Source organism: Mus caroli, unplaced genomic scaffold (genome assembly GCF_978045245.1).
Source record: "Mus caroli unplaced genomic scaffold, Mus_caroli_1 scaffold_14, whole genome shotgun sequence".
Classification (NCBI taxonomy): Eukaryota; Metazoa; Chordata; class Mammalia; order Rodentia; family Muridae; genus Mus; species Mus caroli.
Window position 1 is genome coordinate 5,883,291 of NW_028227269.1, and position 15,699 is coordinate 5,898,989.

The 15,699-nt window shown below is 35.0% G+C and overlaps 1 protein-coding gene across 12 annotated transcripts in view; it reads left to right on the plus strand.

Annotated features, from left to right (window-relative positions):
• The window catches only part of Pum2 (pumilio RNA binding family member 2), a 75,833-nt gene that overhangs the window by 45,339 nt on the left and 14,795 nt on the right, over nt 1-15,699 (plus strand). For 9 of the 12 annotated variants that reach the window (XM_085830192.1, XM_029484302.2, XM_029484300.2 and 6 more), the window contains 4 exons: nt 1,211-1,343; nt 7,041-7,187; nt 7,266-7,556; nt 11,712-11,948. In XM_085830192.1, the coding sequence (XP_085686318.1) occupies nt 1,211-1,343; nt 7,041-7,187; nt 7,266-7,556; nt 11,712-11,948 (808 nt within the window). The remainder of the gene's footprint in view (nt 1-1,210; nt 1,344-7,040; nt 7,188-7,265; nt 7,557-11,711; nt 11,949-15,699) is intronic. The other 3 variants (XM_029484305.2, XM_021178785.3, XM_021178784.3) reach the window with 1 other exon arrangement.

Consider the following 15,699-nt stretch of genomic DNA (forward strand, 5'->3'; position numbering starts at 1 on the left):
TTGAACTCAGTACTTCTGGAAAAGCAGAGGCGAAACCATCTTGAGTAATTAGGCCTTGTTGCAAGAAACATTAAAATAAACATTCTTGATATCTATATCAAAGAGCTTGCTCCTTCATTTGTCTACAGATGTCTAAGTAGTTATATAAGTGTGCTGTTAATCAGTAAAAGATGAGACATTTTCACTAAAGAGTACTTTTAATTTCTCAAATAAAATATTAATTAGGCAGAGTTTTTTTCCACAGAGCTTTACTATAAAGCCATTCCCAGAGATCCTCCAGTCTGTGCCTTCAGAGACATTTTTTGAAAGGGCCTGAAATAAAATTATCTTGATAAATGTAAACACAATGTTGCTAAGTGAGAATTCTGGCTGCTGTGTTCATGGTATTTCTATAAAGCAAATTAAATACCTTGTTGCTTGTTTGGTAGGTAGTTTTTGTTAGGAATTTTCTATAATACTTTTAATGCCATATTGATGTTCTGTGGAAGGTATTGTTTAGCTTAGCCCTTGTATATTGTATCATAATATCATTTAATAATTTATTTAACCCGTATCTTTTGTGTGTGCTCTACCAGGAATTGCTTGGATATTTGTAAAATGTATTATTAATTTCATCATGCTTGTATTTTATTATTTTAAGAGCTTTCTACCTTATTTTGAAGGTACTTTGTTACTTTGTTATTTTTCACACTTAAGTTTTATGTTTTAACAAGTTCTTAAGCTAAATTTTCCTTGAGTTCCAAAATTTTTTTGTGTGTTTTGGTTTTTGGTGAGTTTTTTGTTTGTTGGTTTGGTTTTTGGCTTCACATCACAGTCTCATTAAAGCAGAATTCCCTTAAACATCTCATGTTTCAGTGTTCAGCCTTAGAAAATAATTTAAATAAATTTTAATAAATAACATTTTTAAATTAAATAATTTAACTCTTTAGCCATTTCACCTTTAGTTGGGTCTTTGAAAAGGAGAGTATAAATATTAGAAGTAACTTACTCAAAGAGCTAGACTCTCAGTGTTACTTTATAGAGGATTGCAGTTGTCAAGAACCAGGAGTGTTATTTCTTGGTTTTTATGGTAGAAATTATTTATAACTTTTCATGTTAAATTTATATTTTATTTTCCAAAAAAATACAAATTCTACTGTGATATGTATATAGTTGTCTAAGATGAATTTGTTGTTATATTCCTTTTAACTGAGTTATTTGTCCTTTCTAGGTTCTTCGTCCTGGAGCAGGTCAGCGTCCTATTACTCCCAGTCAGGGCCAGCAAGGGCAGCAAGCAGAGTCACTTGCAGCAGCTGCAAACCCAACTTTGGCTTTTGGTCAGAGTCTTGCTGCAGGCATGCCAGGTATATAAGTAGTTTGATATAGAACTTTAGTTTGGGGAGGTGGTGATTTTGAGGGTGGGAAGGGGAAGCTCAAGAGATTTAAAATGTTAAGTGAAGAATGACCAACTCAGAATCTTTGAAGCTTTGACTATTTATTAATATATTATCGCAAACGCAGAACCCATCTGGGTAGTGATGGTGCATGTCTTTGATCCCAGCACTTGGGAGTGAAGGTAGTGAATTTCAGGCCAGCCTGGTCTCCGTGAGTTTAGGACAGTCAGAGCTATGCAAAGAAACCCCATCTGAAAACAAACTCCTCAGATCCAGATACTAATCTTTGAAATCAAATATTTTTGTTTGAGAAGTCCAGTTTTGGGAATGACAATATAGCAGAATTCTTAACACAACTATCAAGGGTTTTTGTTGTTGGTTTTGTTTATTTGTAGTTTTTTTTTTTTTTAACTGTTTCTGGTGTGAACCACAGCATCTTTCCACTTCAATTATTATAGTAAGACAACCTCTCACAATTTAAGATGACATTCTCCCAGCTGATTCTAGATTGTCAAGTTGATAACTAAAATTTATCATCACACACAGTTAAGTAATGTCAGGGAAATTTACATATCACAAAAAGCCAGGAAAAGTTGGAAAGATGGGTCAGTGAGTAAGAGAGTAGATTGCTCCTCTGGAGTGTTCCCAGTTTGACTCCCAGCACATACATACATATATATATATATATATATATATATATATATATATCTCACTACCATGTCATTTTAGTTCTAGGACATCCAACTCCTTCTCCTGCCATTATTGGTACCATGGTGACAGACATGTGTGTGGCATATAGACATATATGCTAGCCAAACATCTACACATGTTTTTAGAAAGAAAAGAACCTATAGAATTTCATGTTAATAAATTGGGAAATACGGGGATAGTAAATTTATATTTTTAATTTTATCTTTGCTTCATTGTAAACACTACATCTTTTACAAAAATTTGCATCAGAAAATAGCAATGCTTAGCGCCCCCCCCCCCCCCTTTTACTTACCCTCATAGCTACATCGATCCTCAACAGATACTTCAAGAATCCAATCTCTCTTTTGTTACCATCAGTTGTCCTATCCAGCCTTACATATTAACCTGGATTAGTTTTGCCTTGTCTTCTTTGATGTCTGGTTCTTTTGTTCTGCAAACATAGAATCTTTCAACGGTAATATACATTTTTGCATTAACATGTATGGAATATGCAGTGTGTACAATTCAACTAAAGACTATTCTTTGTGTTCAGATTAGGGAAAAGGCATCAAATTTTATAAGTCTTTTTTTTACTACATATCCAATTTATAAAATAAATTTTTACCCTTGCCATACAAATGATGACATGATAAATCTTGAGAACTCTGTAACCAACAAGATTTACAGGCTGTGCATAGCTGTAGTCCTGGCTTGAGATATCCAAATTTTAGCCAGTTTCAAACCTGTTCCCACATAAAGGGATCCGTGTATATACTTTATCTGTTTTATTTTTCTTCTTGGTTTCTTCCTTTGTTTCTGTTGCCAAGATCTTCAGGATGTCTGCTCTGGTTAAATCTAATTTTAACTACTTTTGATGGAATCCACAGCTTTTTTTTCCCTATTGAAACAGGCAAAACCTCTTCCTCAATGCAACACATTCCTTTCTTTTCATTCTGAGGTTTTCACATAGGCTGATCTAACAGTTCTTTCAGTGTATTTCAGCAGCTATGTTATGTCTTAATTGACTTTAAAAAAAAATGAATAAAGTATTTAATCTATCTCTGAGAGATCCCATATTCCCTTTCTGTTCTCTGACTCTTTCCTTTAAAGCATAGTTAGATCTTTTTACAGTTGTTTAACCTGTACATTTGTAAGGTATATTTGTAAGATGTATATGTTTTACCCTATAATATTTTTAAAAATTGTTCTATTTTATTGGATACATATGTCAAAGCTTCATCAGCTTCAGTCTGTAAAGGCATCTCCAGTATAGCCACCATCTCTAATAAATGTGCAATCTTAGAATTATTTCTTTTTAAAACTCAAGGCAGAAGCCCCTTGGAATTCTGAATTCGACATCAACTGTATGATGTATTAATGCATGTAAATATACATTTTCAAATTCTACAAAATGAAACATAAAGTATTGTATGACATTGTTCTAAGGTGACTTCATTAAACAGAATCTGTATTTTTTAACTCAGTATATTTGTATCTCTGTATTGCCCTTCTAATTCCTCAAACCTTTGTGGATTTTTCTCATCTGGAACTACCCTTATGCTGTTGTTCTAGACTCCAGATCAGAATCCACTGAAGATTCCTGATTCTGATAGAAAGAATCCTTTAATCATCTCATTATCCATTCCTCAATCCTTTCCCTAAGTCTGCTTTATTCTGATATCTTTTTAAAGGGACATCTAAAATTGTAATTGTTTCTGAAAAAATAATTATTTGTATGTTGATATGCGAAACAAAGTCATATGGGACTCAGATGCATTATGTCATTGTGTATTTCATTTTTTTTAACACAAAATATTTTTCTTTTTAATTTCTAACTTTCTCCTTAAGGACTTCCCAAGTATCTTACCAAGTCTGTTGTTTATTTGTTTGTCTAGCTGTTTGTTTGTTTTAGCTTTTCTCATTGTCTGCAGTGTCTTGCAGTGTTTGTAGCTGGCATCCGCCCATGTCTCTGACATTTAGCTACTCTCTGCCACATTGTACAGGCTGCTGGCTCTGTCCCCTCCTATTGATCCTTCTCTCTACCGGAGGGACCAGCAGGCTTTTTCTGAGGGCCCACATATGACTTCTCCCCACTCTGAAAAGGTGGCCTGTGCCTCTTCTGGCTCCGGGCCATTGCAGGCTTCACACACTGATTTCTCACGGGCCCAGGTTGCTCAGTCCCCCTGTCACCTGGGAAATGTACCAAGTACTAAGGCTCTGGTTGGATCTCTCTTAGAATATCTTCTGCCTGGCTGGGAAACTGCTCTAAGAGGTGGTTGTTCCCTGCCTTTCCACTGGGGGGGCATACCTGGATCTTTTGTTCTAAGTTTGGATTTTTAGCTAAGTTTGGAATACATGCCAACAATGATGGGTGCCATTTGTAACTTTGGGCTTTTCCACCCATATCCCAGTTCCTGAATAATGACTCAGGCTTATCATTTATTAAAAAGTGCCTAAATAGCTAGGCTTGTTCCTACTCGTTTGTAGCTTATTTAATGTTTATACTGTTCTTTATCTGCCATATGGCTAGTTACCTCTCCTTAGATCCACATCTGACTTCCTTCAAGCCCAGGTGGCAAGATCTCCTCTGACTATTTCTCAGAGTTTGTCTCCCTGCCAAATGTTTCACCTTCTAATTCAGCCTCAGATTATTGGCCACCAGCTTTTTTATTGACAGGTGATGCTTCCATACAGTACACCAGAGATTATCCTTTCATATATGTCTTCATTCAGATAAAAGGTCAGGGACTAAGTGGATCACTTTATGGACTACATTCAGAGTTTTGCTTTTCATTTTAAACATTTTATAATGTGTTGAAGAGGGGAGGGGTATGCTAGCAAATTGGTTATTAAAAAGATAATTCTGGAGCATAAAATTATAAAGGTGTGATAAGAGAACAGAAACATGACATCAATACCATTGGACAAGAGTAGTGGTAATCAGAAGAATGGATGCATTTGAGAGATTTTCAGGGTCAGATGAACACAAGTTTTACAAGAAATTTCTCTTAGGGAATTATACACATCATTTAAGTATGGGTTTTATTTTTGTAAAGAGTGTTTTCAACCCAAAATCCAAATGGGGTAGCCATTAGTTTTTAATGCAGGTGTTATTGACAATATGCTTTTTTTTTTTTTAAGATTTATTTTATGTCTATGAGTATACTGTTGTACACTGTTGCTGTCTTCAGACACCAGAAGAGGGCATCAGATCCCATTACAGATGGTTGTGAGCCTCCATGTGGTTGCTGGGAATTGAACTCAGAACTCTGGAAGAGCAGTCAGTGCTCTTAACCACTGAGCCATCTCTCCAGCCCGACAATATGCTTTTTTTTTTTTTTAAAACATTTTTTATTTATTTGAGGCATGGAGAACAAGTGTGTAGGGGTCAGAAGTCAACTTAAAGGAGAATTCTGCTTGTAACAGATGGGTTATAGGATAGAACTTAGGGCTATCAGGCTAAGCAGTAATTAATTACCTTTACTTGCAGAGCCTTCTTGCCAGCTGTACCATGATGCTTTTGAGCGGGAGTACTATTTAAGTCTTGAATTTAGGACCATTGTTGTGCATCAATGTGAACAGAATTTTGAGAATCTAGTATTGTGCATAATGAATACTACATTGGAATTTGCTATATTTACTTAAAATAAATGTGAAATTGTTACTGTCAATGATAGAAGGCTTATCTCAGCATAGTTCACTTACATGAACTGAATTTGCCTATGTTTGAAGCCATTTTGCTATTGTAATTTTACAAAGAAGCTTTGGCTTCTGTGTGGTTGTCAGCACTGCTGTGTTAGTATAATTTGGTATGTTTTCACAGACAGTTGTCAAGCTCTTGTCACCTTCTCAACCTGAGCTCCAGGAGAGAGTTAAAACCCTATTGCCCCAAAATAGCTGTTGCTCACAGTTAAATTGTCTTCTGTGCCTTTGGAGCAGTAATGTGCCATCCTTGGGAAAATGTCAAATGTCATTTGTGTAGTTTTGATTCAGAGGAGAAATTCTCTTGAGAAAAAACTGCTTAGAAGTAAATTTCATTTTCTGGTATTTTTTAGAAATTTAAAAATGTCATTTACCTCATACACAAACCTACAATAAAACTAAGGCCTCTATGAGAGTCTTTACAGGTTGACTCTTAGTGATCTTAAGTTGTCTTCTCAGATTATATTTTTAAAATTTTTTAAACTTTTGGGGAGGGGTTTGAGACAGGGTTTCACTGTGTAGCTGTAGCTGACCTGGCTCCCACTATGAAGACCAGGCTGGATCTGTCTCACAGAACCTTTTTTTTAAAATGCCAACACTTGGGAGGCAGAGGCCAAGAAGCAAGTTCCAGGACAGCCAGCATTACACAGAGAAACCCTGTCTCGAAAAACTAAATAAAAGTAAGATATGTTTTATTTTCTGTGTATGGGTATTTTTGCCTGACTGTATATGCTTGACCCCTTGAAATTGGTCATAAGCTGCCATGTATGTAGTGGAAACTGAACTTGTGTCCTTTGCAGGAAAACCAAGTGCTCCTGGCCTATGAGCCATTTTTCTAACCCCCATATTTTAAGATTTTAAAGTGATGCTTACAAGTGAAATTCTAAGTGAATGCATTGATAATGTTCTTGCTCTAAAATTTAGATAAGCTTTTTTTTAAATAGTGTTCTAATTTACTTCCTCTAGTCTTTCTAGCCTCTCTCTTCATAACTGACCAAATGGTGATGTTTTTCTATGACTTAGTTCTTGGAAGCCTATAGCTTCTGTTTTAAGAAAAGAACTTTTCATAATCTGTAAGTATAAGACATGACTGATAAAGGTACCTCCATAAAAACACATTTTTAAAAGACCTCAGAGGTGGTTTTTCCATCTGTATTCAGAGGTTTAGTAATAATAATGTGAAATCATGGACTAAACACAAATACAAGGGAAAGTATTCACGTCTTATGTTGTAAAGTGTTTTCATTAATAAGTACTCATTTTAATGTTATCTAGGCTATCAAGTACTAGCTCCAACTGCCTATTATGATCAGACTGGTGCCTTAGTGGTTGGCCCTGGAGCAAGAACTGGCCTTGGAGCTCCAGTACGATTAATGGCTCCAACACCTGTCTTAATTAGTTCAGCAGCAGCAGCACAAGCTGGTAAGTATGACTGACATTTTTAGAGATTTTAGGTACTTTTCTGAGTAGTTTCAAGAAGTTTCTGAAATTATTTTACAGCAGCAGCAGCAGCAGCTGGAGGAACTGCAAATAGTCTTACAGGCAGCACAAATGGCCTGTTTCGGCCAATTGGCACTCAGCCACCACAGCAGCAGCAGCAGCAGCAGCAACCAAGCACTAACCTGCAGTCTAATTCATTTTATGGGAGCAGCTCTTTGACTAACAGCTCCCAGAGCAGCTCTTTATTTTCTCATGGACCTGGCCAACCTGGAAGTGCGTCTCTTGGCTTTGGAAGTGGTAGCTCTTTAGGAGCTGCTATTGGCTCAGCTCTCAGTGGATTTGGCTCATCAGGTAAGTTTGTTTAAAAACTTTGCTAAGCATACTTGAGGTATTTGAATTTTTAATATAAAGACAAGCAGTAATAACATAGTGTAGGAGGGATAGGAATAAAGTATGGGGTGCTAGTTTAATTTTACAGAATTCCTGTAAATCTTTCAGTCATTTATAAATGTTTAGCTCATTCTAGCAAGCCCATACTCCCCCTCCCCCAGCATTTAAGAATTTGGTACTCTATATTTTGCTAATCACTATTTCTTCCTTATTCCCCGTAATATTGGAGGAGGTTAATACATGGCCATCCTAAAATTTGGATAACTTAAAAAGAACAATAGTCATTATTGGATGGTACAGTCTTACTAGGTTTGGGTAGCTAATTATGGTTTTCTGTATTTGGCCTAATATCTAAATAAATAAATGTTGAATCACTAGAGTCCCGTAAGAAACTACCAGTATACTTAAAATAACTTAGGTTTTTTCATTAAAAATAATGTAATAGATTCTTTCTTACTTGGATTAAGAAATCGTAATTTTAAAACAGTCTCACATTAGGTAAGGATAGCATATTCTAGTTCTTTATATGTAATTGGTAACTTTTAAGAGCACAGATACGAATTTGGACTTCAAGGGATTTTTTAAAATACTTAATGTTTATATTTAATACTCTTAGAACCCCTAATCATTTTCCATTTGTTTTCTTATCACTTCAGATTTTTTTCTGATGTGGAAAATGATAAAATTGGTCTGGGGTGTAGCTCAGTTGGTAGAGTGCTTGCTTGCCCAGTATGCACAAAGCCCTAGGTTTGATCTGTAGCACAGCCTAGACTCTATATGGCGGCGTATGTTTATTATCCATTTCTTAAAAAGGTAGAGTTATAAGAATCAGAAGTTCAGGGTTATTTTTGGCTTTACAATGAGCTTGCAACAAATCTAGCTTCATGAGACACTGTCTCCCCCCAGAACAGAAATAAAATGGCAAAACTAATGCAGTTATCAGGTGTTTGCCATTTTCCTGATGTGTCTTCTGAACTAATATTCATCTTTGTAGTATGAGTATATCTTTGTAGAACAGCTATAAACTTGTAGGGAGTAAAAGGCACTTTTAGTTTCAAGAAATACAATAAAGGAATGCTTTACTTGCCTAACAGTATTTTCTAAATAAGCAGTACAGCGTAGGGCACATCTGGTGAATTTGGACTTTGTGTTAACGCTCTTAAATTTTTTTATTTTATGTGTATGGGTGTTATGCCTGCATGTATGTCTTTGCACTACATGTGTGCAGGGAGGCCAGAAGAGGGCATCAGATCCCCTGAGACTGGAGTTGGTTGTAAGCCATCACATGGATGCTGGTTTAAAACCTGTGTCCCCTGGAAGAGCAGCCAGTGCTCTTAGACATTGAGCCAACTCTCCTGCCCAATTCTTTAAAAATTCTACTTATTTCGTTCCTTTTTGAGTTGATTATTTTTATGTCCAGATGATGTACTCCCATGAGTCTCATTCTGTGATTCTAACCCAATTAAGACATTATCCCGAAAGAATCCTAAATGTTCTAAGCAAAACTGATAGAACATACACTTTAAGATATAAACATCCTGGACATAAAGTAATTTCTAAAGTGTAGCTATTGTCCCCTTATAATCCTTTCGGGGAAAAACAGCTTTGATAAACACCATATTGTTTTCTCTAATGTATGCTATTGATGCGCTGGTGCAGGTTTCTAGATCACTGTATTCATTTGTTCTTGAGATTCCCGTCTATCTCAGAGTTAGGAATTCCCTTAGAGCACTCATGCCTTACTCACTTTTGAGCATCACATGCCGAATTCTGGTGCCCGGTCTGGCTGGGAACTAACCATTTTATCTTGCTACTAGGAACATTAGGACTAGGCATACAGCTCAGGATTAGAGTGGTTGTCTGGTGTGCATTAGGCCGTGGGTTCAATTCCCAGTATAATGTAAAAATGAACTTACAAGTTAATAAGTAAAGAGTAGGAGCATTACACTTTGCACTTATAACTGCCTCTAGATAAACTTCATCTTCTCCATTCTTTTTGACTTTTTGTGAGAGTCCATTCAAGTGCTATACATATGTACTCTTACACCTGTTACTGCCCTGTCACACAATTGCATACATAAGCAGAAGCTAAAATACATAGTTGTCTATTTTTACATAGCTCTCCTTACCAATATGATAGTTTAATTTTTGAGTAATAGCAAATACGGCAGGCAGTGGTAGCTACTCTGATATAACAATTAAATCATGTTTTTTTTTTATGACCTGTTAATTCTAAAGTGATATTTTAATTGAAAGTTTGTGATTTAATATCATATGCATAGTTGATGAACGAGTTGTGATTCCAGCATTTGTTTACCTACTTAGTATCTTGGGTACATTTTGTTTGTCAATGTTGCATGTAATTTACAGACAGGACAAAATTTAAAGAACCTCTATATTTTGAAGTAATTTCTGAAATTTTTTTTAAAGATTTATCTTGATTTCTCTTTTTGGGGAATACATTACATGTGTCACAGCCAGTTTCTTTTGGTTATTTGGCCAAGGAATGATAATGGTGCTGCTCTAAAAAGAGCCAATAACCTTGCTTATCAGTTAAATTGCTTATTAAAATAAATAGGAGTCTGAGATAAGTATAATAGGTAATATACACTTCAAGCGATCACTTTGACAGTGTCCTTTTAAATTAGCATATTTGATATAGCACATATTGACATTTTGCCAATACCAAACAAAAAATGTTTATTTCATTAAGGCTTAATTTAGTTTTACTATTAAAGTACATATAGTGTCCTTGCTGATTCTAGTTAATCATATGTTAGGTCTTAAAATGTGAACTGTTCCATGAGACATAGCCAGTATTTTAGAAACTGCATTGGATGCTATGAAAGTCACTATTGCAGTATAACCTTTTGCCTGTGCAGTTGTCACTACCCCCAACCCCCTTTTCTATATAGGTATTTAAATTTGACCAAACCTGGGTAATCATGGGTTCTATCTGTTAGAAGCTCAGCTTGCTTATTATGTTCTCTAATTGTTTTCTTTTATCCATGTTAGGTGTGACCTACTTATTATATACATTACTTATATATGACTTACAATATAAAAACCAAGACTTAGTAGACTTTACAATTCCTTGGAAAGAATTGCCATATTGGTCCGAATATAGAGCTTGTCCTTATTGGGGAAAGTAGACCTTGTTCCTAGGTGAAAAAATGTTTCATGAAAGGTGTTTGGTTAAAAGAGACTGATGTTTCAAAATAAGAATGAAACGTAATTGAGAATATTGGTTATAAATGATAGAAATTTGGGACATGGCCTTTCCATACTCAGTAAAGGATTTGATTGTACACGTGCATGCTGCTTTACAGCCAGATTGTTTTTCCTAACATGCACTCCTAGATAGCTGAGGGATAGGGGGAACTTCTGAATAAGGAGCTCAGGAGGCCAGTTCTAGAATCTTAAAAAATGAAGGATCCTGAAGGGTAAGAGACACAGGCATGGTTTTAGTGTGGCCCAGTAAAGAGAGACATTAATTTTCCAAGAAAAAATTTGGTGGTTGGGATTTTCTGTTTAACAAATTATATGAACAATACTGAGAAGTTAGTTCCCACTTGTTTTTCACATCCAGCTAGTAATATTCGGGCCAATATGGGCTTTATTTTGGACACAGCTAAAATCTAAGATATGACTGTTGAGGGAAATTTATGAATACTCTATTTATTAATATAATCTTTTTTTTTGGCATTGAGCTGAAATCTTAAAAACCAGTTCCAGACATCAGGATAATACAAAAGTAAACCTTATTTGAGTTTAATCTTTTTTATGACCTAAAACAGACAACTTTGCAATTCAGAGTTTATAAATCATACCAGGGTATTAAAGCACAGTAACTACATGTGTCGGTGGTAAAATATGTGTGAAGTAATGAATCATATAACTGCTCTGTTAAGGATTGCTTATTTATTGGGGTGCATTTATACCCTTTTATGATTAATAAGTTGTTATATATAGTTATCACAATAATTATCATCTCCACAATGTTTCTAAAATAATTATTGTGATCACTTCTATTATTGCCCAGCAAGAGTTGGTTGGGAATAGGTTCTATTCAGTTAACACTGTATGTAATTAGGGTTTTTTTTATTTCTTCTTCAGTTGGCAGTTCTGCAAGTAGTAGTGCCACAAGGAGAGAGTCTCTATCTACTAGCTCTGACTTGTACAAAAGATCTAGTAGCAGCCTAGCACCCATAGGGCAACCATTTTACAATAGTCTGGGATTTTCCTCCTCTCCAAGTCCAATAGGCATGCCTCTGCCAAGCCAAACTCCAGGACATTCACTTACGCCACCGCCATCACTTTCATCACATGGATCCTCATCCAGTTTGCATTTAGGTAAAAAAAAACCCAAAACCCTTTTTATTTGTATGTATACATGTATGTGTGTTTGTATGTGTGTTTATAATATGTGTAAAATATTGAATGTTGGATAAAACATGCCAAATTGCTTTTGCTTTTAGATACTAGCCTTTTGAAAAAGTTCTACTTCCTGAAATTCAAAGTGAGGGTCTAATGTACAGTAAGGTAAAGACCCTCTTTTGTATTTTATGTTCTTTTATGACATACAGTGGTGTATGTTCTCTTGTCTGTGCTTTTGATTTATGTGTTCTAGAGCATCTGAAAGTCAACAATATACATAATAGTGAAAGAAATTTTTACTGTCAAGCTTTTGCGCACCATAAGAAAATTATATTATAGTAATGGGATGTAAATAATTTAGTACAGTATTGGCCATTTTACCACAAGTTATATCAGAGAATATCAGTTAATGTGTGCGCATTAGAGAAGTTAATAGGCTTCTCTTTTGAATATGTTAAAAGGGAAAAATGATTTGAGCGTGTTATATTCCTAAAGGTGAAACATTTAGGACTTTTATTTCTATCTCTATTTAAAAATTATTCTCACCTCCAGATTATTAAATTGGTGGTTATCCTTTATTCCTCTTCTAGGAAGTACTTGTCCATAAGGGAAACAGTATATTTTGAAGACTTTTTAGACATTATTAGCTGTATATGAATCCCTGTCTTATCAAAGAATTCTGCCATTAAAAATTAAGCTATGGATTTTTGTGATTATTTTTAAGTACAGCTGAAACTAAATGGTTCTGTTGCTTAGAAATATTTAAGCTATCTTGTGATTTTTAAAATGTAACATTATTATAAACAGACTACATCGAAGATTCTGGTCCTGCATCCCACCCAAATTCTGAAATTTTTGCGCTTTGGAAGATTTGCTCTTTTGAATATGTACCAGTTAGTTTATTCAGATAGGGTTCTGAGGTCTGACTTACATCCCTGCCTGTTCATAGACTTACCTAGCTTATAGCCTGAGCCTCTGCTATCAACCGTCTTATTCACAAGAGCTGTTTGATAAGACATGCTTTTGAAATGTATTAAGTTTGGGACAAAGAACCAAAAAATGTTGGGTGTGGTGGTACATGCCTTTAATTTTAAACAGAGACAGGTGGATATATGAGTTCCAGGACAGCCAGAGCTACACAGAGAAAACTGTCTCGAAAACCCAAAAGCAAATTTTTAAGAAAAGAAAGAAAGAAAAAAAGACAGGTGTATCCCAATAGTTTTGTGTTTGTAAAAATTATATTTGTTGTGTCCTGTCATCTTTTCATAGGTAAGTTGCAGATCAGGTTCTGTTAACTGTTACTGTGTGTGTTTGTTTACTTAGAACCGTTATATATAACTTGCTAATAAATTGAATATATGTGATTTTTTAGGTGTCTGTAATTGCACTACAGTGTGGATGTGTCTCTTTTTTAGACAGTAAAGAATTTGGTCTAATTACTTAGAGGAAGAATTTTAGTCAATTGTGGGAAATCATATCTGAGCAAGAGTCCTGTGTTATACCTCGTACTGTTACACCCAAAGCTTCAGTTGGAAATTAGATGCTCAAACGCATTCCGATTGCAATGAGTAATCACCTATAATGTCTTCTTTTGTTAGTCCCTACTTTCCCCTAGTTCTAGTCATGTTACTTGAAATGTTTCCCCACCAAATTGAAAATATCTCAGGTTTCATGAATTTACTACACTATTTATGAAAATAATCTATTCTCTACTTTCTTATGATTTAATAATGATACAAAGCTCCTATGCTTTGTGACATTAAAAATATTTATTTTTTAAACAGGGTATTGCTATTAAGGCCTGGCTGACGTAGAATTTGCTGCATAGACTAAGCTGACTTCACATTAATAATGATCATTCTACGTTTGCTGCCTCAGTTATTTAGAAAGTAATTTTGAACTCTATATCATTGAATTAGATTTCTTTGTGAGTCAATATCAAGATTGCTGACATGTAAAATACTTTGTGGGAGTAGAATTTACAGATTTGATTTTATATAAAGCATTTTATTTACTTGGCCTGCATAAGATTCTTCCCTGTGAGGACTTATTAGCATGCTTTTGTAATCCTACTTACTTCAGAGGCTAAGGTCCAAATTAAAGTTAGCCAGGAAACTTAGCAAGGCTCCTATATCAAAAAGAGTAAGTCTCCCTGCTTTACTAGAATTGGTTAAAACTAATTCTCGGTTAGTCTTGACCAAGATTTGAAATAATGAATATACAACTATTATAGTTATGAGTGGTTCTTGGAATCAACATTCCCAAAGTTCTTGATGAGACTTTTAAAACTCATCTCTCCTTTTGATAATGGTAGCTGTCTGAACCCCACAGAAACTGCCCAAAGCAGCAATCTCCTTGTAAAAAGACTTTCTTTATAAAGAGTAAATATTTAATCAGTAGATATCATTAGACTTGCTAGAGTCACTTTTATTGGAGAGCTATTTTAGTTCATAAGTTTTGAATATTTTTAAAATAAAAACTTATATTCAGAACCTATGTTTTTTAGTATATTGAGCTTAGAAGACTGAAAAATAGTTTTAGCTTTTCAATATGTAGTATAAAATCAGGTTTTCTAACACTATACCTATAACATTGTTATCATAGTTTAATTTCTTATTGACTGGTCTGCTTGGTTGGCTTAAATATCAGTCATTTGAGTCACAGTCGTTTAAGTTTAATTGTCTTTTCATTTATATTTGTTTCCCCACTTTTTTTTTCTTGTTTTGTTTCATTCATTTGTTAAAGAAATTGTCCTGTTAAATTTCTCACATTCTTGAGTTTGCTGCTTGCTTTCCTATGGTGGTGGTAAGCATATGCCTTCATGGTATTTCCTGTAAATGGCTTCTTTTGGCAAGGTGCAGTTCTGGGCACTTTCTGTTGTGTTACATTGAATCAAGATACATATGGTTGTGTCCTTTGTGAGACTACCAATCTAGTCTACATGGTGTTTTAACACCTTATGGCCACTGCCTAAAATATTTCTTCAGGGGTTATGAAAAGTTGTGGCTCTCATACTATCAATCTATAAATTCTCTATGATGAATTTTCCTTTATAACTTAAAAGGTTACCCTAAAAGGTTGTTATTCCTATAGTGGTTAGGATAATGCCTCATTCTTTCATTTTCTAACTCTCAGAATGAACAATTAGTTAGTGTCAGTTTTAAACCATTAGTTGTACTGTGCTTGGCCTCCTTAGACCATTTCTATGTCACCACTTTTTAGGTTAGGGAAAACAAACTTAAAATATGTTAGTAATTTCTAATTTGTCTAATGCTTATGGTCTTAGTATTTGGATACATTTGGGACTTCTTAGGTATAAAGCACCATTTTGCATGGCCTTCCTTGGTTTTGCCAGACTAAATGACTTCTCAAGATATGTGCTTCCACCCCCAAGAAATCAGAGATTAAAATGTATACTGTGAACTTTGAACTCAGTGATACTAGTTTATTGGAAGGTGGCTCAGAATTGTGGAGAATCATTTATGTTAAGTAAATAGGAAAATATTAACTCTGGATCACACGTTTCTAGAACTTATGTTTTTCTCCTAATCAGAACATTTTCTATTTAAAAATGGGGCATTATTTACTGTGATGATTCCCCCCCCCCCCCCGCCCCCCAGAAGTTATTTGCTAAGAATCACATGCTTTAACAGACTTATTCAGGCTCTCCTTTTAGAGGAAATGTATAAGAGTGAACAAGTATGGCCAAGTTAGATGTAAGATTGTC